This window comes from Lasiodiplodia theobromae (genome assembly GCF_012971845.1).
Source record: "Lasiodiplodia theobromae strain AM2As chromosome Unknown scaffold_3, whole genome shotgun sequence".
Lineage (NCBI taxonomy): Eukaryota > Fungi > Ascomycota > Dothideomycetes > Botryosphaeriales > Botryosphaeriaceae > Lasiodiplodia > Lasiodiplodia theobromae.
In genome coordinates this window covers 1,403,053-1,426,607 of record NW_023336519.1, presented here as the reverse complement: position 1 = coordinate 1,426,607, position 23,555 = coordinate 1,403,053, and the positions used below count along the sequence as shown (strand labels likewise).

Sequence of the window (23,555 nt, the reverse complement as noted above, 5' to 3'; positions counted from 1 at the left end):
CTGCATTGTTCGATCTGGGTCGTATTCTCGAAGCATCTCACCTCTCGTCCGGCAGCACCAATTCCGTGCTTCCAAACACCGATCGAACCGCTTTTGCGGCGTTGGAGCACGTCGCTGCAATTTGCTCACAAGCAGTTTCCCTCCCGAACGAACCGTAACCAGCGCGTTCCAGCCCTTCATTGCACGTCTCAGACCCTACAGAGCAGACTGCAAGTCAAGACAAACCCAGCCATCATGTCTCCATCACCAGCGGTTGCAGAAAAGCTCTGCTGCGCTGCACACACGGATTCTCGCCCTGGCTCTCCCTTACCATTCCGTCGTCACTCGCATCAGCCAAAGTCTGGTGGAAATGCTCCCGCTCAAACGCCGCTGCTCGATCATCACGAACCCAGCACCTCGCATACCAGCGATGAACTCATCGAGCTGCAGCAGATCTTCGCCGAGGCAGGGTCTACCCTGCCGCCGTCTGCTGGACCCGCTTCTAGCATGGCGCTGCTGAGCCAAGCCCCACGTTCAAGGCCTGCTACAGCCACCGAAAGGACCCACGATGAAGCCAAGAACGACAGAAAGCCAAAGAAGAGAAAGCTCTTGAAGCGTCTGACGCGAGAACTGAGCAGATCGAACCTTAGCTTGTCCAATCTGAAGAAAGCAGCCGCAGCCAAGGAAAAGGCGCAAAAGGAGCAGCAACAGAAGCAGCAAGACTTGCCTGGCGAGAAGAAAGTCAAAAGCAAGAAGTCCAAGTTGAAAAACAAGAAAGACGATGCTGCTGCTCTCGAGATGCACCCTGTTGGTTCTGAGACACGCGAGGTCTTGCTTAGCCGGACGTATGACTCGGATGCGGCAAGCTTGCCGGATATCAGGGACAGTGTCGTTGAACGTTTGACGAAAACCGTGACGCTTCCGGATAACGACGAAGAAAAAGCGAAACTATCGCCTATCAAAAGCAAACGCAGCACAGATCGGAGGGGTGATGTGAGCAGCATTGATTGGGGAGGAAAAGGTGCCGGCAGTGGGCCGTACGGGTGAGTCTCCCCCCAATGATCGGATTTTAATGAAACTTCGATACTGATTATCCTTAATTCAGATGGGGCGAACCAAGCAGCAGCGCACCTGTCCTGTCCATCCGTATACCTGAAGGCCTCTCCGACTTAGGCGTACTGCCCTCATGCAATGTCAGCGTCGAAGACCTGCTCCAGTTGTACCAGCCAAGCGGCAGAAGCAGCCCATGGAAAAAGTTCGCAGAACAACACCTGCGCAGGCGTTCGAAGTCAGCGGACAATTTACGGCCTGCTACACCCGATCTCAAACCCACAGAGCTGCCGAGCCTCGCTTCGTCTTTCAATAGCAAAGTCTGGTCTCTGTCAAAAGACGAGACCACTCCTCTCAATCTCCCACTTACTGAACCAAAGCACATAATACGCGAGGATAAAGCTCAGGAGGGAGCTCCTGACGAGATCAAGCTCAACACCAGCCCAAGCTTTCCCAACAAGCTCCCCTTTGCTTCGTCTCCGAGCACGAACCATGGCACCGATACTACTACTTGTCGCGCCGTCTCTGAAGCCTTACCTGATGCAGAGCAGCGTGCCCTAAGCACCCGCCCAGGTGCTGCCCGCCGCGCCTCTGTCAATGTCCTGCCTACCAATATTCCTGACTCGGAAAGCGCGAGCGTGCATTTACACAACATGCGCATATCCCAACATCTGCGCTCCGAGAGCACACTGTCCGGAATCTCGGGACCGTTGATGACCGAATCGCAGCAGCCACTCCAGCGCTCCGCGAGGGGCAGTGTTGTGAGCGGCGTTAGTGGTGGGTTGGGCGTGCCACCCCCTCTCCACATGCAGCCGAGCAACAGCACGGTTCGAAGACTGCGCTGCTCATCGTCTGGGTTTGCGAGTGAGCGCGTGCCTGAAGGCTGGGGCAATGTCGTGTCGGCGGCACCGAGCAGCGTATACTCACCCAGCTCGGTATACTCGACACGCCAGAACAGCTTGGCGAGCAGTAGCTGCACGCCTGTGGCTTCCAAACAGCTGAATACCATCGCCTCTTCCTCCAGCAGCGGGCCTGGAGCCATCGTCAGGAAGAGCGGGTACGAGGTGTTGAACTTGAGTGATGTGGGCGCACTGACTAGAGAGGGCGCGCAACTCAATGAAAAAGGAAGCAATAGTGTCCAATGGAACCCAAAGCAGTCCTCAGCAATGCCTGGTGCCTTTCCACCATCAAGCTCGACGAACTTGCTCAACAGGGCGGACACAGGGTTGACTTTTAGGACGGCGAATGAGCGACCCGAGACGACACAGAAAGGCAACACCAACGCGAGCGGAAAGGGAAAACAGCATGCATACGAGTTGCTGGATTCTTCGGACCAGATGACTGATGCAGGAGAGGATGTGCCTCTGAGGCCTAACCAGCAGAGCTCTGAAGAGACGACAGATAGCTCTTTGGACATCACCCCTGTCACTGCAATCGAGTCACCCGTGTCGAGCGAGAAGGTCCCGAGAGAGCAGCTTGTTACGCCACCGCCAGCGAAGCAGCCGAGTAGCGTCAGGGGCGAGAAAAGGACACCCAGCATCAAGACACCCAGTAAGAGATTCTCGACTTTCTCGTTCTTCCGCAGAAAAACCTATGCGAACTTGCGCCGTGCGTCGCACAATCACGCGCTGCATGCCAGGAAAACTTCAAGGTCTCAGGAGAATCTGGTCTTTGATGGCTCTAAAGACAAGACACTCAAAGGAGCCCATGGTCTCGATACCCATACGGATGGGCCTTCGGACTCACATACACCTCCGCACTCTCCCGGAATCCCACCCGCTCTGGATCACAAGGAGTCCATAGGGTCAGAGCCCATCGAAGAACATCAGCCTAGCCGACTCTCTCGCTCCTGGATCATCGGCGACGGCCGCAACGACCTAGGCCAGGGCGCCGTCTGGGAGAAAGCTCTACAGAAACACCGCGAGGAGAAGAGTGCGATGTTCTTGTCTCCAGAAAAGGGAGGCAAAGCCGAAGCGCGGGGCTTGTTTCGAGAACGCAGCGGAAGCGGGAGTGCTATCAGTGCGCGGTCTCAGCTGAGCGACCGGAAGGGTAAAGGTCCGGCCATTGACGATGACTTCACATTTGGTGGAGTTAGGCCAGGCCTGCAGAGGTCGCCAACCGTTTTGCTCGATCCATTGGAAATTGGATTTGGAGAGGAGTTGGCGCGGCTGAAAGAGGGAGGTGGGATGCTGGGTGATGAGCTCAGGCAGAGCAAAGTGTCGGTATCTTTGACGCCAGCGACTGGCATCTCTCCTGGAGCGTCGATCAAAGATGAGCCCAGTGTGGTTTCGATTGAGAAAGACCTGCATATCGATAGCTGGGGCGGGACGACGTTGGCGGATATTGATCTGGGTGACCTCGGTGCTTGGAGTCGCTATCCCAGTCACACCAGAGAGCAACGTACCGGACCTGCTGGTTCAGCAGATAACGTGAGGACCCGGGACTTCGCGTACGAGATTGTCGATGCGGAAGAGATGGAGGATGAGAGTTCGACCGAGGAAGAGGACAACGGCAAGAGTGGAGTCCAGCGACTTGCTACACTGCGACCGAAGAAGAAGACGAAGACCCGCAGCGGTATGTCGAAGAGTAAGAGCATGACCTTCAGCCGTAACTTCAGCTTTCTCAAGCATTACATCGGTCTCTTCAGGAGTCAGAGCGAGGAGTTCAGGAGACATGGTCATGGCCACCGTAGCTCCATCGCTGAGGGCGGCACGCTCGAGCATCCGGAGCTGGAGATGTTGCCACCAGTCTTCTCACCAGTCATGTTTGAGGTTCAGGGAAGCGCACCTGGATTACAAACAGATGGCGCGACTTCGAAAGCAGACCTCATCTATGTGGATGACGACCAAGCAGCTCCTAATGTGGAGGCTCAGGCAGAAGGAAGCAAAGACGAGCATAGGCATCCCCAGACCACCATGCCCGGTCGGCGTGAAGAGTCCAGGACAGATAGTTCGGATGGATCCTGGGCGGCCAACGCTCGCCTGTGGACACGCGCTTTTGGCAGTGATGCCGATCGCGGGAAGCGCGCGCTTGGGAAGAAGACAAACAGCTCGACCGAGTGGTGGAGCAATGCTCGTACGTGGACACGATTCAGCACACCGAGCCAGGATTTCCAGGACGTCATGGACGATGCGCGGCAGAAGGCTGTCCTCACGCCCACGCGGTTAGAGAGGCAGACTGAAGGTTCTGCAGAGGAGACTACAATTGCCGCTCCAGAGAAGGTAGCCATTGAGCGTACCATGACAGCAAAAGTCCCGAGGCGGACGAAGCAGAGCTCTTCGGACGAGTGGCGTTCCGATGCACGCCTTTTCTCGCAGATGTACGAGTCTTGCGTCCAGATGCCGAACTTCGGCAGCTCCGAAGATGCCAATGCTTGTGACACGACGGGCAAGAAACCAGAGACGACTGACGAACATCATCAACTGTCGCCTTCGGCATCTGGAACGGCGGTTCGTCTTGCCAGCATGGGTGCGGAGGCCGAGGCCAAGAAAGTCAAGAAGGTCAAGATCAGAACATTGTCAGATAACTATAGCGAAAATGCAGGCAAAAATAGTGAGGGATTTGCGAGAAACGACAGCTTCCTTAGTATTGGTAGTGCTGAGGGTACCACGATGGAGTTGATGAGGTTCTTGCATGACTTGGAGGAAGATGAGAGGCTCAAATTGGAGGGAGAGAGGGTGGAAGGAGTTTGAAGTGATCACGGCGCATCATTATTATCGGGGCATTCATTTTTGTATAGTCTTGTGCAGTAGTACGATTGGGTTAATTTTGACGGAGGATAGTTGGAAGCCTGTCCATGATAAATGTGAAGTTGACGAGGCGTGAAGGTGATTCGAGGCCTGAGGCAGGAATACGCAGAGACCAATCAGCGTGTCGCTGACTTGAACTCCCGCCAAGACAGAGCCGCATCACGGTCGGCGGCAGCACCTCCAACGTCAACGGCCATCCCAAATCTCCACTCCACACCCCCGACAATCACCACCATGTCGCAGACGGTCAAATCCGCCGCGACTAAGGTCGCTCAGGCCGCTTCCTTCAAGGTGCGATTGCCCTCCCGCTCGCCCCGCACAGCCTCCGACCGCGCCTCCATTACCCTGGCCCTCCAAGCTCTCCGTCCACCGCAGCCACTCGGGGCACAGCGTCGGGGGAAGCCATTGGACTGCCTACATAGACTTCGACCAGCGTGAAGAGTAATTGACACAGTGCCGCATGGGGAATAGAAGTACACGGTGCAGCCCGAAGGCATCTGGGCGCGCGTTTCCAACATCCTCGCCGTCGACCCGAAGCGCAGCACCGGCGTGCCGCTGAACCCGCAATTCCGCAACCCTCCCCCGGGAGCGCTTGATCCCAACACCTACGATGACCCGGTGACGATCCCGGCGGGCGACATTGCCGACAACCCGTACTGGAAGCGCGACGTGCGCCGCTCGTACCCGCGCCTGGCGACGGTCACGCAGAGCGACGTCGTGGGCCTGTTGAGCGTGGGCAGCGCCGCCAACGAGAAGGTCGAGCTGATCGGTGAGGCGGGCAAGAACAAGCTCATCGCCGTGAGCGAGGAGGGCCAGAAGGGCGTCTCTGCTTTCTTCGAGAAGGACACGGCTGCGGTCAAGAGCGTGCTGGGCGAGAACGGCCTGCCGCCGCTGCCGAGCGGTCACCACACGAGCGGAAAGCTGGGCGAGAAGAAGTATAACCTGCAGGAGGAGCAGTCGTACGAGGGAAAGTGAGTGAGACCTGTTTCTTTGGCTTTCTGGCGCTGTCAAGAGTACACTGTTTTGCTGACCCTATTGCAGCTACCCGTGCAGGACTTTCACGTAGGAGCGAGTTAGTTCCTAGAGAAGAGAATAGAGATGGCTTTGCTCGTGTAAATATAGCACAGGAAGAAGTTGTGGGTTCTGCTCGTATGCGTATGCCCCATTATTATGGTGTGACAAACACTGTGATTTAGGCCCTGAATAAGATATTTATGCTCCTGCAAGACAGGGCAGTGGTAATGTGTCATGGCAAAGTTCAGCACTCAAAAAATTACACGCTATTGGGGTGGTCAAACTTGAGCCCGGACGATAGTCGTCGCCAACTCCCCCAGCCCAGTGTCATGGGTAGTTGAAGCTATCGTCCGGACGAGAATGTCGAATAAAACCAAAGCTACGCGTCGCCAGAGTGCCGTCTTCTTCGCTTCCTTTAGCGGTGTTTGAAGTTGCGGATACTACATTTGGCAGGCACCGGGATAAACGCGCATGTCAGGGTCCAGGCTGCATCTACCAAATCCTCTCCCGAACCAATGCGACGGCAGAGCTCGTGAAACAACCATGGCGTCTGCACAACACTCACCGGGTGCTCTGGACGTCATCTTCACCTGCGACATCTGTCAGGCCAGCATCTCCGACATCTACAGCAAAGGTAATCCTGGCGCGTCTGAGACTGACTTCCAAGACGGTCGAGCCCACACATCAGATCGACGCGTTACTTGCCTCTGGCTCACGCAATGCATGCACCTGACATGTGGCAAACATCTCGAAGGAGGTGGTGAGTATTACTCATCGCGCGACCAGGAATCGAACAGTCGACGCTAACGAAAACGGTAGGCGCGCCTTTCCATCGCAAGGGTGAGCATCCCAAAGCGCCGTGCCCTCTCTGCCACAGGGAAAAGAAGGATGAGAGACCGAAGGCGCTTTACGCGGTGCGAGGCCTGCGGCCCGGCAACTTTGACCCTGATATACCCGAGGTTTTATTTCAAGTACCACCAATGAAACTCCAAGGCCAGAGCGTCGAAAAGGAGGCCTTGCAGTTTCAATACCTGTCTCTTATTCGTTACGGCACATCCATGCTCCGCAGGCATAACGAGCTGCAAAAGCTGGTCTCGGAGAACCAAGAGCTAAAGCACAAGCTTTCGTCGTCTGAGAAAGACAATGTGGAAATCGGCAAGTGGAGACAAAGGCTTCCCAAGGTCACGCACTACCTAAAACAGTGGCCCCTGGTTATAGAGTGAGTTTCTTGTAATGCTGCGTATTGATACCCGCTCACCCGTAACAGGGAAGTGAATATGTTGCGACAACAGCTCACTGACCTAGGCTACGCCGTACCGAGAACGGATTATTCATTCCGGGACACGCCGGACGAAAAGTTAGCAGAGTTGAACCCACCCGAATCCATCGCCCGCCAGAGAGAAGCCTCAATAGCAAGAGTACCCACCGACAATACGCGTACTGAATACAGGACAGGTAGAGATCAGCTACTAGTCCTAGGGTATCACTGTTCTATAACGGCTAACCATCGTGAATCAAAAGCGCATACTCACATCTCCGAGTCAAGCTCCGGTCGGAAACGAAAGCTTTCCGAGTACATGGACCATGGAAATGCTACCGTATACGACCAACAGCGACAAGGCTACAATCGCGAGGACCGTGTTGCCGATACTAGAGGGACAATCCAAGGATTTCTTACGTCTGACCCCGCGAACAACTTCGGAGAAGTCCCAAAACTGGGCGCGCCCAATTCATTTCCCTCAGACCCGGAAAATCTTCCTGAGCTACAGAGATTTGAGAACGGTGAACGTCATGAACATCTCACGGAGAAAGCGCCCCAGCGTGTTCCGGAGACACTGAAGCCTGGAGCACAACCAGAGAGATACCTCATGACAGGAGCTCTAGTCAATCCTGCAGAGCGCTTACAGAATGCTACTGGAAATGCGATCGCCCCGGCCAATGTTGGCGAAGATGAAGCAATATATCATGTGTACGACAAGCGAGTGGAAACCCTTCAGCAGCCGGCATTCCAGCAAATGCATGACCGGGCTACACGTGCGATAAATCTAGCGTCACATGGGAACCGACGGCCGGAGGTTGTGCCATCCCGTCAGAACCGTGACGTTGGAAACGGTCAATTGAGGGGACCTGACTTTCAGATGTATTCAAAACAGCCCGAGAGGCGACGACTTCCTTACCATGAGCCAGCCATCCCTTCGCCAAGCAGCCGTCGAATTTCTGGATTGCTACACGTCAGTCAAAATTCAAGTCCGTTCTTTTCGAGACCCCCAAGGGGGATTAGCTCCGGCCTTAGTCCTGGTGTAGCAGGTCTGTCAGCAAATGCTCGCGTGGGGACTGTCTCCAAGAAATCCAACGTCCCAATGGCCCCTCCCCAACAAGATTGGTCACAACCTCGTAGCCTTAATGGACTTTCTTTCATCAGAGCCCCACAGGACAGACCCAAGAATCAACCGTTGTATCAAAACAGAATTACTGGGGCGCCCTCCCGGAGCAACGCCAGTCGCCCTTTTATCCCACATCATCCACAGCGCACTCAAGGTGGCTACTTGGTGCGTCCAGAGCAACCCAGGCTCTCCTCTTCATATTTTAGCTCGGTTCCGGGACCTCAGCAATCACACAGAGGCTCTGAAATGTTTCAGACGCCACGCGCGCAGATGATACCCCCGTTCACTCCATCAGTCTCAACCCGGGCGGGGTTTACTCGAGATGATGCGCTTAACCTCGTCAGTAAGCCGAATCGTCATGGATCTACATCTACATCATTCTATCAAAATCAGGCGAGTGGAATAGGCTTTAGCGGCCCTGCAGGCCCCGGGGTTGCAGGGAACAGGGACCTCTTTTCATCTGCAGGTGGGAGACGTAATCTTAGGAGGTGAGGCAATAATTATGTGTAATCGTAACCTACCTTTGTGGCTCGCATCCCATAAAGTTGGTCGCTGGCTGGCAGTATTGCCTTTCCGGGCTTCATTGAGCATTGCTTTTTTGTGGCGTTCGTTCTATGGAAGTAATGGCATGTTTTTGCCTCGCCTTTGAAGTCCGCTGGACCCCCCTGTGAGTATTAAGAAACAATCCGATTTCCTGAGATTTCTACTTTAATATCTCTGGTCGTTCAAGAATTCACATTCGGGCGGAGTGCACGGGACCCGTTATGCAGCGGGAAATGTTCAGGCGCCCAAGCAGTAAGCCACGGATCCGCGCGCTCGTCAGCCGCCGCAACACTTCTCCAATCAGCACCTCAGCTTATTTTCTTCCGACTGGTGGTATCTGGCCAGACCACTATGGCCGCGGCTGGCCAAGGCGGCGAGACTGTGCCGAGGATGAGATCTTCATTTGCAGCCCGAAAGATCTTCGACTACTGTGCAGCAGCCGCAACCTTATTAAAAAACAGATTTTCTCCGAGCTAAATTTATCGCTGCAAAGATCATACAGAGGGGTAATGCAACCCAAAGGCTAGCGTGAATTTGCTTCTCTGAGTATAAGATGCCTTTCTACGCTCATGGGTAGTTGAAGCTATCGTCCGGATGTGAATGTACAATTATTTATTTTACACCTACGTCCGGACGGCAGCTTCAACTACCCATAAAAGTCGAATATCGTCCTCAAACTACAACCTGCGATCGCGATCGATCATACCTTCTGGGACCTACCGTGAGTCTCGGGAGTTTATCCCATGGCGCTGTCCTTCGCGCCCGCGTTCGGCTGAAACCCCCCTCTGTATATTCATCATAGGCCTTTGGCTGCTGGAATGAGAACGCTAAAAAAGAGACAGACACAATAAATTCCCAAGCCGCCCCAGCAAACGGTATCTTATGCATCAGCTCTGGATTTCCCGTCAGGTTTCCTACCGTACACAACGTAACTGAGCGGGACGGTCAGCAGGTATCTCTCGTGGGGAATAAGACGGACGCACAACGAGACGTAACTGTGGAACTTGTTGGCCATCAGCTCTTTCCGCATGCGCATCAACATCACTTCCATCTCCGCGCGCGATCGGCCAAATTCTTTGGTCATGCCTGGAAGGAAGTAATATCAGTACAGCTAAAATGTAGGATTCGTCCAGGGAAAAAGGGAAAGAAGATTGTTGACCGCCGTACCTCTGAGCAAGAATGCCTCTCCGCCCTCGAGTAGATTCAGCCTCTCCAGCGCGCCGACCTTCTTGAGCCGCTTGTCCTTGGGCCACTCGGACGTGGGCACCTTGAAAACAACCTCCTCAACATCCTCGAAGCCTTGCTCGAGCATGTATCGCTTGTATCGCCGCGGGACGTCGGCGTCGGCCCCGATTGCTTCACCGATGTCCATGAAAGTCTGGCACAGTTCGACGTAGCCCGAGTCTTGGTCCAGTGTACCGTCGTCGCTCTTCGGGACGGGCCAGACGCAGGAGAGTTCTAACCAGCCACCAGGCTTGAGATGGCTGGTGAGAAGTTAGTGGGAAGAGTTTCCAAAGAGAGAAGATGCTCGAGGCAAAGATGAAAGAAATACTCGTATGCTTGGCCGATTAACCGAGGCCAGTTCCGGATCGACAGGTAGCAGTCGCGCGTGTGGATGAAATCAAAGCTCGCCTCCTTGAACTGCCAGTCCAGCTCGCAGTCATCAACCTCGAAGTAGCAGTTTGGCGGTGTCCTGTTTTCGTTTTCGGGTGGGACCGTTTAGCGCCTACTGCCCAAGCGGAAACAGAGCTGGGGTATGGCAAACTCCCGCACATACCAGTTTGGTTGCACCGGTGCGATGTCGGTCCCGATGACCTGGTGTTGGTCAACGGCTGCTCTCTCTCCCTCGCGTCAGGTGTGATTTTGTAGGACGAAGTACTGACCTCGGCCGAGTGGAATTTCTCGGCCATCTCGATTGCCCAGATGCCGGTTCCTGGTGACGGGGTATCAGAGAAAGCGGTATGTATCGGTAACTTGATGCCCACCTGTGCCGATGTCGAGGATTTTCTGCGGGTCGTCGCGTAGCGGAGCGAGGTATAGCTTGTCTCCCTGAAGTAGGGTGTATTTGTGGTGCTGCATGTCCATTCGGTCGAGCTCGTACTCGTCGACGGGGAGCATATACTCTAAGCTTTCTGTGAGCATGACGAATAAGAAATAATAGGGCACTCTTACCTTGAGAGCCGTAGGCCGCGTATATTCTGCCATTCTCCTCGCGGCCTTTCTTGATTTCGGAGGCGATAGAGGTCAAGACGCTCGATGCGCTGGTGGGTTAGACAGACGCCAGTCAGCCAGGGGTTTGTGGATTTGCTGTTGGGTATTTCTGCTAGCTAGCTACGTGCCTAGACTCTGCATACGCCTCATCGGAGAATTCTGTTGCTGACTGGCGGTAGAGTTTGGGTGTGAACATGACTCCTCTGACATGAGGGGCTCGGCTGGGCTTACATCGGGCTCGATCTCTTGCGGCGGATCGTATGCAGCAGCGTCTTCGGGCTCTAGCTCAGCCATGGTGATTGTTGGATGCAGCTGGAGCGAAGGGTCAGCAGCTTTTCCGTGGCGGAAGCGAGCATGGCGGAAGGCGGGAAAGGCGTCTTATAGCTCGTCGGAGCAAGACATTTTGGCTGGCTGGACGCTCCAAGCTCAGGGGATCGTACAGGACGGTAGCCATCTGCGACAATTGACGCAGATCCCACGCGGGCGCGCTACAGCTGATCGGCAGCGAGTAGGGATGTGGATCGACATGTGGACGAACGCGGGGCGCCGGCCCGCTGTGGAATGGAGCGGCTGCGGGCCCGTCACACCTCACTCACGAGCATGTGGCACCGCATCCACCGTGTATATTCACGCCGCTGTAGTGGCGAAGGATGATCAAGGGTCTGCTAAATTTTAGCCAATGGGACCGTCTCGTGCCGCGGCTTCCTTCCTATCGTTGCCGCGTCTCGACTCGCGCCTGCCCGCTCTGCAAGCGCGATGGGCCCAATATTCCTTGAGAAGCTCCACAACCCTCGACTTTTAAACCTCTCGGCGCGTCTCGTCACCCCGCACCGAATTGATCCACTGCCTTGTACATGCGACTGCCTACCTACCTACCAAGTTCCCGGTTTCAACAATGGCCGATTCGCTCAAAGCCTTGTCCAATGATTTGTCCCAAGCGATCGACAGTTACACCGACTCGTCTGGCCCGGAAGGCTTCGCTCAACGCAAGAAGATAGTTGCGCTCGCTAAAGGCATCATCGATGATGTCCAAGACCCGCTTGAGAAGCCGTTTGACTACTGTGTTTCAGTAAGTTACTACCCCGCTCTTTGTCCGTACGCGGAAAAGTCGTGGCCTGACCGAGTACACAGATGGCCGAGATGGGTGCTTTGCGCGTCTTGATGGACTGGCGCGCCCTGGAGCATATTCCACGGGACGGTTCCATCTCCTATGCTGATTTGGCCGCTAAAGTTGACGCTGAAGAGCCTTTGCTACGTAAGTGCTGCATCTCTTTAAACGCAATTGCCCGAGACCTCGGTGCATACGCTAACTTTTCTCTACCAGGTCGGTTCGCATCGATGCTTGTCTCGACTGGAGTTCTGAGACAGATTGGCGAGGACCGCGTCGCCCACACCAAGTTGTCCCCGATCTATGCGAACAACGTCCCTCAAGGCATGTTCTTCCAGATCATGTACGTACCTAGCGCCTGTTCGTTCCCTGCCCAAATGTTAACATCACCTAGGTTTGACGAGGGTCTAGTGCCCTACTGCAAGTTCCCAGAGTACTTCAAGGCGTATGGTCGCAAGGAGCCTCTGGAGCCCACGCACTCACCGCACGGCTTCGGCTGGGGCGTTCCGGAGAAGAACTTCTGGGATGCATGCACAGAGCAGCGGATAGAGGCTGTTAATATCAGTATGCAAACGCTGGACCAAGTGCTGCCCGTCATTGGCATCTACCCGTTCAGGTGGGTTATGGAGAATGCTGACAAAGTTGCGCCTGACGCGCCGCTTATTGTCGACGTTGGCGGCGGAAAGGGCCAGGTGCTCGCCCAGATCAGGGATAGTCTTCCAGAGCTCCCATCCGAACGTCTCGTGCTGCAGGATCGGGATATTACTATCAAGCACGCCGAAGAGAGCAGGCCCCAGCAACTGGAGGGCGCAAAGTTCATGGTCCACGACTTCTTCAAGCCGCAGCCTGTCAAGGGTAAGCAAAGAAATAGCGCTGACGCTCGGATATAGCTGATAGACAGTAGGAGCACTGGTATACTTCCTCCGTCGTGTCATGCATGACTGGTCAGACAAGTACAACGCCCAGATCCTCGGCCACTGCAGAGACGCGATGACGCCCCACTCGCGCATCCTTATCATGGACCAAGTCATGCCCAATCCGCCAACAGCCCAACCATGCCAGGTGGATATCTGCATGATGAACCTTGGGGCGAAGGAGCGCACCATTAAGGACTGGCACACCCTGGTTGACTTGGCCGGGCTGGATCTCGTCAAGATCTGGCAAATCCCTTCTTCCGAGGTGTCAGTGATTGAATGCAAGAAGAGAGCTGAGGTGTAAGCTGCACTTTGGGGCTGCTGTATCTCCTAGTACACGGCGACTTCATGTTCTTTTGCAGTACCTCTTCATGTTCTTCTTTCAGATCGGCGTTCGCATTCGCATAGCACGGCAACAGATATGCTTGTAACATTACTTGTGTTAGCTCGCGTCGCTTCTATTCTCTCTAGCTACTAGTATGATTGATGAGGAATTGTGTCATCCAATTAGGCAATCATCACATGTCACTTGGTAGGAAGTCGGTTTGTTTATTACAACAGAAGATGGGCAGTTGAAGTGGCTATCCAGACTTGAACACACATTTTATATACAAACAAGAACATCCGGGCAGTAGCTTCAGCTACCCAACTTTGTTGCAATGCTGGGAAAACCGTTTTCGTATCTTTCTTGAAGCTCGACAAAAAGTCTACAATTGCCGTCACAAAACTTGAACCACCGGTTAAATTTCTTCACGATCAAAATTCAACATATGGAGAGAAGAGAAGCTATCGTCCGGATGTGAATGTGGGATTAATAATTCTACATTCACGTCCGGACGATAGCCTCAACTACCCATGGCACGAGAGCTTAGACAGGTCTGGGCTTTATGTGGACGGAAAAGCAAATTCAAGCTCGCATCTCGCCGCAATAACGCTCTGTACAATTATCCACATTATCATTACCAATTAACATTATCCCCTTAGTTCGATCCACAGTAGCTAACGACCAGCGGGTCACCAACGCGAGAGTTGAAAATCGCAGCGCCACCCATCTCGATGCCCTGCCACTTGGCGAAAGTGGCGAAGTTGACCTTGACCGGCGCAACGACGGTCTTGCTATCCTCCTCGACGGAGGCCTGGGCCCAGGTGTAAGAGCTGTCAAAGACCTTGAAGGCGACGCCCTGCACAGCGTCGGCGGACGTGGCGTTGTTCTCGGTGACGTAGATCCTGCCTTCGAAGGGGACGGGCACCTCGAAGAAGGAAGTCGACTCCGCGGGGACGGGGTTGTCCTTGAGGATGTGGGTGGAGTTGGAGGCCGTGCCGACGACGTGCGTGGTGAGGGAGTCGGCGTTGGCGCAGGAGCCGGTGTGGATTTTGATCATGAGGTTCGGCTTGGAGCAGGCCTTTTGGTCGTCTGCTGCCGCGGCGAGGGTGAAGAGGCCGGTGAGGGCCATGGAGGCGGCGGCGGTGGTGAAGCGCATGGTTGCTGTTGTTGTAGCGATTGAAGGGTTGGGTTGAGTTATTGCTAACTTTGCCTTGGAAGTGAAGAACGAACGAATGGTGATGGAAATAAACTTATGGAGGATCGATGAGCTTATATTTATAGTAAATCGCCTCTGTAGACATTATTGAGTTGTCGGGATACCTCGGCCGTGGTGGGTGCTTCGGCGTTCGTATTTTGTGTTTATCTTGGATGATAGTGACGCTTGAAACGTCAGTGCTGGTGGCCCGAGTGCTCCAATACGCTGGGTCTCCAGACACTTCGAAATGATAACAATTTAATTCCATGTATCTTGGTTTCTTGAACTTATCCACGGGTTCTGCTTCAACTCGTGTGATAGTAGCTTTTTGGTTGAAATCAGCGTGAATTCTCACAAATCGCCACATGTGTGTAGGCGTATGAGTTGTAACGGATTGTGTCCGAAGATACCGCACCCGATACGAAGTGGTATTCCATGTACATCGGCACTATAACCCAAAAAAGTGAAGTTCAGGGGTATTTGCCCGGTCTCGTCCCGAGCGTAACGCATCGAGATGTGAGCACGGTTTCCCTGGTGTGAAAATAGTACTATCCCCCACAGTGAATCTGTGCCTGTCTATAGTTGGAGCCGCACAGACACACTTGCTGACCGTCACTCATTAGACGTCTCGTGATAGGTTGAAGCCCTTGAAGTGCGGGTACAGAACACACCAATTGCGTCCAATTGCGCCGTCTTTGCAGGTCGTGCGTAGTTGTGGATACTTTTCCTCGTACTGCGGTGCTGCCAACTCATGGAGGTCTCCCGGCACCCTCAATATCCGAATAACCGCTCTGCTGCCCTGTCTGCACCAAGAGAGGATAGTCTGTCCTCGGTCGCCAGATAGCATTCAGGCAGTGACGCGCTCACGTCCTCGCCACGCATCATGCCGGCCAGGGCTTCGCCGGTCAGCCAGCAATTACCCATACCGTACCCGTTGAAACCGGCCGCGATCCACTCTCCATTACTGGTACGACCGGTAGCAGCCTTCGGCAAGCGGCCCACAAGCGGCACGCCGTCGGCCGTGAAGCCCATGATTCCGGACCACTTGCTCTTGACGTGCGGTCCTCCCTGGTCATCCTTCTCAAAGACTTCGTCTCTGAACTCCTCTGGAAGCACGTTCTCCAACGTCTTTATTGAGCTCTCTGAGACACGGCTGTCGTCGCTGTTCAATAGGTCAGTCGCACGAGCCGTCTCGCCACCGATGAAGATGTCGCCGGTCACGGCGTTCTGCTGCATGTAATGCAGGCCGAGATCGAAGACTTCGGTCACGCAGTCGAACTGCACGGTGCCGTAGAAGCTGAGCGTTCGGGAGTCGCCCTCTTTTGGGAAAGATTGGCCGCAGTCTTGCACGGTCATGGTCCCGCGGAGAGGGAAGAGCGTGCCGCGGAGACGAGGGAGCAGGTGACCGGTGTGGCCGTTGGTGCAGTGGACGACTTCCTTGGCTGAGATGGCGCCACGAGAGGTAGTGATGAGGTACGGGTAAGCGGGGTCGGAGTTGGAGGTGACAGAGGTGACAGGCGTCTGGGTCTCGATGCGAAGGCGACTGGGGTTTTGGGTGAGGAGATGGGACCAAGCGCGACAGATCAGACGGTAGGGCCATAGTGCTCCCCCTTTGACGATGCCGCCGCCAGCGACGTTACGCAGCTTGTACCTCTCCTCCAGCTCGACCTTCCCCACCAGCTTCATCTGCCCCTTCCACTTTTCGGGCATGCTCTTCTCGAATGCTTCCATCGACTTCCTCAGCTTCTCGACGGCCTCGGCGTCCCGCAGTGCCAAAACCTTGTCCACGCGCCTCAACTCACTCGCCGCCTCAATTTCGGGCCCAAGTTCCTTGGCAACCTCGAACATGCGCTCCACATTCTCCAAAGTGAAGCAGGCAATCTTCACCGCCATCTCGGTGCCGAAGGTAGCTTGCAATGAAGAAAAGTCGGCGACGGCCGATGAGACAAGGTGGCCGCCATTACGGCCAGTGGCGCCGCTGGATAGGCCCCGGGCTTCGCAGACGACAATGTCTGCGTTAGGATCTTTCTCAAGCAGCGCCTTGACAAGGCTGCAGGCGGTGATGCCCGAGCCGATCACCACGGTGGTTGCTGCTGAGGGGAGCTGCGTTGAGTTTGGTGCAGGGAGCTCATGAGGCGGCGACTGCCAGAATGCTGCGGTTGGTTGGGAGTGAGGGAGGCCAGGATCGGCTTCCAGGAGTGAGGAAACACGGAAAAGGAGGTCTGCATGAGATATAGAGTCAGTATTGTGTTGTCTGATAATGGGGGTTGGAATGCCTACCTTCTGAAGCCATGACTCGTTGCGTCCTATCGTTTTTGGAAGAACTTGGTCGGTTGCAGAGGTTTGTGAAAAGTTTGTGTGCAAAGCACAGAAGATATCACAGGGGTTGGATCTCCACGTGCGTGTTGCGCGGATCTGCATGCCCGCGGGGTTTTGCGGAAGGAAGGTGCGGAAAGCGGCCTAAGTGCAGATCCAGATAAGCGCCAATCGAGTCACACCCCCGACACCTCCACCCTTAAGCGCGTCACCCGCAGTCTTCTAGCCCCACGCATCGCAATGGTAAGCCTCTGTCATCCTGCCTTCCGAGACATTCATTGGCGCTGATAGCGAAAAGTCCGCCCCTCGGAGCCGCGGTCTTCCCGCCTGCGACCGCTGTCATTCCCTGAAGGAGAAGTGCACGTATTCCGCAGCATGTTTGAGCTGTGATCGCTGTGTTCGTTTGCGCCGCGATTGCCTCCGCAATCGAAAGATGTCAAAGCCCGGCCGCAAAAAGGCGTCACTGGGGCCAGCTTCTCCATCACCACCACAGCAGGAAGCCGCCCTCGCTTCGACTAATAATTACGCAACCGATTCTGACGCACCAGCCTGGCTGCGGTCACAGTGGAGCTCTCTTGCAGGGTTGCTTCAACTCCAATCTCCTTCAGAGATTGACGGAAATGCCCCAACGGAATTGGAGAACGGTGCAGATATCTTATCTTCTCCGCAATTCCAAAACCTTGCAGCTACTTTTCTACAGCCAATGGTGCCGGCTTTAGGAATGTCGCCCGTCCCAAGCCTTCCGGCACAGATATCCATTGCAAATACCCCAATGAAGCCCCTCGAAAAGGCTCTTCTGACCCGCATGCTGGACAAATCCCAATTTGCAGAGCACATGGTCCTAGGTCCAAGCTTTGCAGACATGTTGCAGAGGACCCTATACAGGAGTCTCGCCTACTATTTTGACCATGTGAAAGACTGCTTCCTCGCATGCTACGGAAGCCTTACAATTGTCCAAGGCCTGCAGCTCGAAGGTCTCGATACCAAAGAGAATCTTCGGCGAGGGAGGCTGGCTGTCTCCAAGATACACGCTCATCAGGGTGCAATCAAGGACAATCTTCCCGTATGGATTATACTTGGAACTTCGGTGGTTGCTTTTGATCTCTGCGCTCATGGTACTGGTGGATCATACATCCGTCGTTTCGTCTTGACGCAGATAGCATCTCACCAAGACACCTTACCCAGATGCGGCGCTCCATCAGAGCTTAATTGCCTGATCCTTTTCGACATAAACGATTGTTTGTTCAAACGAGAAGCCCCCCTAGTTCAACCTACAAAACCGGAGCCTGGCTTCGTAGATGCATACATTGGCCTTTGCTGCTCATTGTTACCTTGCATGTATGACATATGCTCGTTGAGCCATATGCTTCATCACGCGGCTCACGAAGACAAAAAAGAGATTATGCAAGCCATTGAGGACCTGGATGACAGTGTACACAGCTGGGAGCCCGAGGTACCTGTCGACTTCACTTCTCAGTACAAGGCCAATGAGGTTGTCCATATGCTTGCGCAGGTCCGGGTCTACAGAACTGCTTTATCCCTTTTCATTCACCGCCTTAAGTACCCGTTCGACTCTGAGGACCGCGCCGCTGATCGTATGGCACAAAGCATCTTCACAGAGCTCGAGCTGGCAAGAAGCACCACAAATCAAGGACCGCGCTGTATCACAATACCCTTCATGCTAGCAGGTATAGAGATGTGTGGCGAGGACCGCCGTCAACGCTTTCTCAGTTCGGTGGATGCTTTTGTCGGCCACACATTTCCGCTTCTCCGGAAGCAGCTGAAAACTTTCTTCAAAGCCCTATGGGATGTCCGCGATTGCTCAACTGGACTGTTCTGGCTTGATCTGATACCCCATCTCCCACCGGTAACGGTAGCAATCTGATCAAAGAAGCCTTGCCCTGTCGTCGCGCCCCTCGGATGGAGCTTCCGCATGTGGACTAATCGGATAGATAGCCGGATTGGCGGAGGCTTTTTAAGAGCGCCCCAATTCAAAGTTGGGTTTGCTGGCCAATGAGATTGTTTTGCGCCATGTGCGCCCTCCTATCATGGTACATCAAGATATCGAGGTTTGTTTCTACGGTGGCTCGCAACATTCCCCCGCAACTTGGTTGCGTGCAACCCCGCCCACTTTTGTACAGCCCCCGCATCAGTTCTTATCGGCGCCAACTCAGTGGGAGTTTTGTAACTTACAAAGGTCGACTACCCCCAAGTATTTCAAGCAGACGCATCGCCCAAGCGTCAGCTGTCAACGAAGGCAACTGCTCAATATGTTGTCACTGAGCCCCAAATCTCCCGACGGATGGCCACCTGGCACACTGAACTTGGAAGACTGTAAGTCCTTGAAACATGGCCTAATGGATATATCTAATTTGTCAGTGTCGAACCAGGGTCTGTCCAAGAACTTGCATCCTGTTCCATCCAATGATCCCGATGAGCCACTGGTGAGTGTCCTCTGCAGACGCATCCAAGCCCCAAACTGACGTCCTGGAAGAACTGGTCGAAGGCTCGGAAATGCGTAAACTTCAGCATCGTGCTCTTCTACTCCCTGATGGCATTTGTCCTGTACAGCATGACCTCCCCATTCGCTTCACAGCTTGCAAGCTGACATAGTGAGCCAGTCTTGATATCGGAACCGTTATTTGGGGCGACCTCAATGCCGAACTCGGTATCTCCTACACGAACCTGAATAACAGCTTTGCCGCCAACTGCGCTGGTCTCGCAGTGGGCTGCATATTTCTTATCCCGTATACCGTCAAGTACGGTCGTCGGCCCATCTATATCTTCAGCTGCAGCCTCATGCTTGCGACGGCCATCTGGCAAGCAAAGATGCAGACTGTGACGGACCTCATTCTGGCAAACGTCCTATCCGGTATTGGAGGAGCTGTGAGCGAAGCCATTGTGCAGATGACGATCTCCGACCTCTTTTTCGTGCACCAACGTGCCACCATGAATGGATTATACATCCTGATGGTCGCCGCTGGTACTTTCTTGGCCCCCGTTGCGGCTGGCGTTGCCGCAGTCAATCAAGGGTGGCGGTGGATATGGTGGTGGACGGCCATCCTTCTCGGTGTCAGCTTGGTCCTCTTCACCTTCGCATACGAAGAAAGCAAGTATGTTCCAGTGTTGACGTCCGCGCCCGTTGAGTCCCAAGCAGACACAGAGTCTATACCCGAGCAAGGAGCTACCAAGAAAGATGCGGACTTCAGCGAACAGCAAGTCGACCGTGAGCAACCAACGGACCTGGAAGGCTGGAACTATCCTCGAAAAAGCCTGCGCCAACGCTTCGCCCTTGTCACGCGCACGCCCGGAGATGGCATCAGCGTTCGGTGGCTCCTGGTACGATTTGCTCTCTGCCTCTTCAGGTTTCCGGCCGCGGCATGGACAGCATTGGTCTACGCGTCGTCGCTGGCGTGGTTCTCGGTCATCCTGACGACCATGTCCACGTACTTCACCATGCCGCCGTACAATTTCGACGCTGCCCAGATCGGTCTGCTCAACTTGCCGCCCTTCATCGGCTCGGCCATCGGGCTGGTTTTCAGCGGACCGATGAACGACTGGCTGATTCTGAAGCTGGCGAAGCGGAATGGTGGGGTATTTGAGCCGGAGATGCGGTTGTGGATCGCGCTGCCTAGTATTGTGCTGACGCCGCTTGCTCTCTTCTTGTATGGCTTTAGCTTGGTGGATGTGAGTCTCCTCCCCTTCCCCTGAGGCATAAATGTTTCAGTGCTAACTGTCGTAGGGTCGACATTGGATTATTCCGTGCATTGGGACTGCAGCGTTTGGCGTCTCTTTCTCTTTGTTGGGGACGGTATCACTGACGTATCTCACGGATTGCTATCGAGAGGTATGCGCCCCCCGGTTTCGTCCAGTCAAATTATTGATGCAGTACTGACATAAACCGCAGTTGGTTGGAGATGCGCTCGTCGGCGTCACATTCATGCGGAATGCTTTGGCAACCATCATCGTCTTCGCTCTGACTCCCTGGATTGAAGCTATTGGACTTCGGAATATGTTCCTGAACGTTGGGTGCCTTTCCTTTGGTATTTGCCTCACGACGATTCCGATGATGGTTTATGGGAAGAAGATGAGATCACTTACGAAGGAAAAATACTTCCGGATGGCAAGGCAATAGATTGAGCGCCCATCCTCAGAGCCTGTCAATTTGAACTCTGCTAACGGGATGCCGGTTAGTGATAGAACGCCGAAACATGTAGAGTGTATCGCAGCTAGAGGCTAGAGTGATGAATAGAGAGCAATTCTTTGCGAAAAAAAAAAAGAAAAAAAGATAACACATGGGTAGTTGAAGCTATCGTCCGGATGCGAATGTATTATTTTTAGTTCAACAACTACGCCCGGATGATAGTAGCTTCAACTACCCGCGACATGAACGTTTTGACACCCACAAACCGAGAAAAAAAAGTGATCGACATCCGCGCCGGCCTGTCCCTGCAGCGGAACATAATGGCCGGTGGATCACTTCAGAAGGTTCATGCACCCCACGGCATACCGCGATTCCCATCACACGATGGTGGATGCTGAGAGGTTTTCGCATGACCGAGGGCTCGTCAAGCGGTCAAGATTTTGCAGGTCTTCCAATCACGTAGGGCGTGCTGGAGCTCACTAATCAAGAGACGGTCCGTGGGTAGATAAAGCATCGGCAAAGTACGTCATGGACTAGAAGATCGGCAAGCAAAAGTGCCGGACCGAGAAAACACCTCTGCGCGGCCGGACATGGATTCGCGATTTCGTTATCGGCAGCGCGGACGAAATCTGTTCACCACCGCCTCAGAGCTTGACCGCTTTGCGTAGAAACACCTGAAGATCGCGGCGTCGGTCCCCGCCGAACTCGGCTTTTCCACCACTGTGGACTATCGGGCGCGGATCATACCGCTCGTCTGCTGTCAATCGAATTTGACAAGTGCCGGCCAAAGCTCGAATCCAGGCCAAGCATGACGACGAAATGCCGAGTCTCTTGCAATAGAGGGGCTCGGTATAAATTGTCTCCATATCTCGTGCAATGTTCAGATACCTGCAGCCATCGGATTTAAGCCACCATGAAGTTTTCCGCATCGATATTGGCAACAGCCCTCCCGCTCGCGGCGGCCGTCCCGGCGACCGTTAGGAGACAAACCAACACCACGGCAGCCTACAAGCCGAAGGTCATTCTTGATAATGACTGGAGTCCGGCAGGTTTCATTCCCTTCCTCCAGGCTCTCGACGCCGGCTGGGAAGTGCTCGGCCTCGCCTCCGACACGGCCAACAGTTGGGCGCTGCAGACTGGTCTCCACGGACTGGCAACGCTGGAGGTCGGCAACCTCTCCAACTGCATTCCCGTTTACAAGGGTGCGGATTGGCCGCTCATCCACACTCCTGAGCGCTACCAAGCATGGAAGGCCGTGCACGGTGCTCTTCCCTGGTACGTAACATTACCGAAACAGGAATAACACCAAACAATAGCATCTAACGACCTACCGAATTGCTTAGGGAGGGTGCCTTCGCAGCGGAGAACCTGACGGCCGAGGCGCTGGGCTCGGACCCTACGTCGGGCAACCCAAAGCGCATCTCGCGGGCGGCCTTCACCGAGGGCTTCCCCAACGCGACGTTCGCGACCGACACCAACGCGGCCTACTTCATGGTGCAGCAGGTGCGCAAGTACCCGGGCCAGGTGAGCATCTACTCGGGCGGCGCGCTGACCAACGTCGCCCTGGCGGTGCGCATGGACCCGGAGTTCGCCAGCCTGGCCAAGGAGCTGGTCATCATGGGCGGCTACGTCGACGTCAATCTGCTGCAGGTGACGGGCAGCGTGTTGCAGGCGGATCTGAGCTCGGATGTAAGTTTGCCTCCTTCTCGAGAAAAAAAAAAGTGGTGGTGTCGGCGTTTGCGGGGGAAGTGTATATGCATGCAAAGTAGATCGTCGAGGCTAACGGTTGGTTTACTTGCAGATTAACCTCATGATCGACCCCGAGGCGGCCAAGATCGCCCTGACGGCGGATTTCCCGAACATCAGTAAGCAATGCCCCATCGAAACAAGCTTTCTGACCGGTGGAGCCTCTTTGCTAACTCAATGTGTGCTGCATAGCCATTGGTGGAAACGTGGCCAATCAGGTCATGTCGACTCAGGATTTCCTGGACGAGGTGTACGAGGTCAAGAACCCGTACTCGGAGCTTATGCACAAGTACTATGGCACCGAGTTTCCCTTTTGGGATGAGACGGCCGCGGCTATCATGCTCGACCCCTCCATCGTGACCAACAGCACCCAGTGTAAGTTGCGCCACCAAAAATCTCCCTCATTTTGACGTTTTGAACTGACTCTTGGTCATGATTGCAGTCTACCTCGACGTGGATGTGTCCTACGGCAGCCCCAGCTACGGCAACATTCACGGCTACCAGAAGGCGCTGTCTCCCCCCAACGTGCGCCTCGTCAACTTCCCCATTTCTATCGATGGGGACAAGCTCAAGAGCGCCATCAAGCGCGCGGTGCAATACCCCAAGTCATGCGCGGACTTGCAGTAAAATAATATAGATTAAAAAGATTAGAGAAACAAGCATTAATGGAATAGCTTCGCAATAGCTTGTGCATGCCGTCGGCTAGGAGTGGCCCCGCTTAACCAATTGGGAAGGTGAACTGATAACGCCCCCATCGTATACGCGCGCCCTCACACCATTTGGTGATGTTCTCCGCAATATCGTATTTGAGTAGAAAAAATTTGAGTATAAAAGCCGAGCGAGAAAACATGCGTTTTTGTTTGTTTCTCTGGCCACC

The 23,555-nt window shown here is 54.4% G+C and overlaps 9 protein-coding genes across 9 annotated transcripts; 6 read left to right on the top strand and 3 right to left on the bottom strand.

Annotated features, from left to right (window-relative positions):
- Positions 1 to 486: 486 nt before the first annotated feature.
- LTHEOB_1402 (Microtubule-associated protein 4) lies at positions 487 to 4,721 on the top strand (the record flags this gene model as incomplete). The annotated part of the gene is made up of 2 exons (XM_035510100.1): positions 487 to 1,022; positions 1,085 to 4,721. 2 exons carry the CDS (start codon positions 487 to 489, stop codon positions 4,719 to 4,721), a joined length of 4,173 nt encoding a protein of 1,390 aa, XP_035367749.1.
- A 291-nt stretch (positions 4,722 to 5,012) lies between these two features.
- On the top strand, positions 5,013 to 5,844 carry LTHEOB_1401 (NADH-ubiquinone oxidoreductase; the record flags this gene model as incomplete). Its single annotated transcript, XM_035510099.1, has 3 exons — positions 5,013 to 5,069; positions 5,250 to 5,749; positions 5,820 to 5,844. 3 exons carry the CDS (start codon positions 5,013 to 5,015, stop codon positions 5,842 to 5,844), a joined length of 582 nt encoding a protein of 193 aa, XP_035367748.1.
- A 491-nt stretch (positions 5,845 to 6,335) lies between these two features.
- LTHEOB_1400 (Nadh-ubiquinone oxidoreductase kda subunit) lies at positions 6,336 to 8,073 on the top strand (the record flags this gene model as incomplete). Its single annotated transcript, XM_035510098.1, has 5 exons — positions 6,336 to 6,552; positions 6,612 to 7,011; positions 7,060 to 7,272; positions 7,339 to 7,761; positions 7,980 to 8,073. The coding sequence occupies 5 exons, from the start codon at positions 6,336 to 6,338 to the stop codon at positions 8,071 to 8,073; spliced, it is 1,347 nt and encodes a 448-aa protein (XP_035367747.1).
- A 1,526-nt stretch (positions 8,074 to 9,599) lies between these two features.
- Positions 9,600 to 11,224, bottom strand: LTHEOB_1399 (Methyltransferase type 11; the record flags this gene model as incomplete). Its single annotated transcript, XM_035510095.1, has 9 exons — positions 9,600 to 9,805; positions 9,887 to 10,203; positions 10,293 to 10,412; positions 10,497 to 10,534; positions 10,603 to 10,652; positions 10,705 to 10,842; positions 10,892 to 10,980; positions 11,074 to 11,099; positions 11,162 to 11,224. 9 exons carry the CDS (start codon positions 11,222 to 11,224, stop codon positions 9,600 to 9,602), a joined length of 1,047 nt encoding a protein of 348 aa, XP_035367746.1.
- A 601-nt stretch (positions 11,225 to 11,825) lies between these two features.
- Positions 11,826 to 13,256, top strand: LTHEOB_1398 (O-methyltransferase; the record flags this gene model as incomplete). Its single annotated transcript, XM_035510094.1, has 5 exons — positions 11,826 to 11,999; positions 12,062 to 12,185; positions 12,255 to 12,381; positions 12,433 to 12,893; positions 12,943 to 13,256. The coding sequence occupies 5 exons, from the start codon at positions 11,826 to 11,828 to the stop codon at positions 13,254 to 13,256; spliced, it is 1,200 nt and encodes a 399-aa protein (XP_035367745.1).
- Positions 13,257 to 13,932: 676 nt separating this feature from the next.
- Positions 13,933 to 14,433, bottom strand: LTHEOB_1397 (uncharacterized protein; the record flags this gene model as incomplete). Its single annotated transcript, XM_035510093.1, has 1 exon — positions 13,933 to 14,433. The coding sequence occupies one exon, from the start codon at positions 14,431 to 14,433 to the stop codon at positions 13,933 to 13,935; it is 501 nt and encodes a 166-aa protein (XP_035367744.1).
- Positions 14,434 to 15,243: 810 nt separating this feature from the next.
- Positions 15,244 to 16,765, bottom strand: LTHEOB_1396 (FAD dependent oxidoreductase; the record flags this gene model as incomplete). The annotated part of the gene is made up of 2 exons (XM_035510092.1): positions 15,244 to 16,694; positions 16,753 to 16,765. The coding sequence occupies 2 exons, from the start codon at positions 16,763 to 16,765 to the stop codon at positions 15,244 to 15,246; spliced, it is 1,464 nt and encodes a 487-aa protein (XP_035367743.1).
- Positions 16,766 to 19,058: 2,293 nt separating this feature from the next.
- Positions 19,059 to 20,923, top strand: LTHEOB_1395 (MFS transporter; the record flags this gene model as incomplete). Its single annotated transcript, XM_035510091.1, has 6 exons — positions 19,059 to 19,122; positions 19,168 to 19,232; positions 19,283 to 19,353; positions 19,410 to 20,475; positions 20,531 to 20,635; positions 20,696 to 20,923. 6 exons carry the CDS (start codon positions 19,059 to 19,061, stop codon positions 20,921 to 20,923), a joined length of 1,599 nt encoding a protein of 532 aa, XP_035367742.1.
- Positions 20,924 to 21,845: 922 nt separating this feature from the next.
- Positions 21,846 to 23,305, top strand: LTHEOB_1394 (Inosine uridine-preferring nucleoside hydrolase; the record flags this gene model as incomplete). Its single annotated transcript, XM_035510090.1, has 5 exons — positions 21,846 to 22,207; positions 22,276 to 22,621; positions 22,734 to 22,797; positions 22,871 to 23,053; positions 23,121 to 23,305. 5 exons carry the CDS (start codon positions 21,846 to 21,848, stop codon positions 23,303 to 23,305), a joined length of 1,140 nt encoding a protein of 379 aa, XP_035367741.1.
- Positions 23,306 to 23,555: the final 250 nt, after the last annotated feature.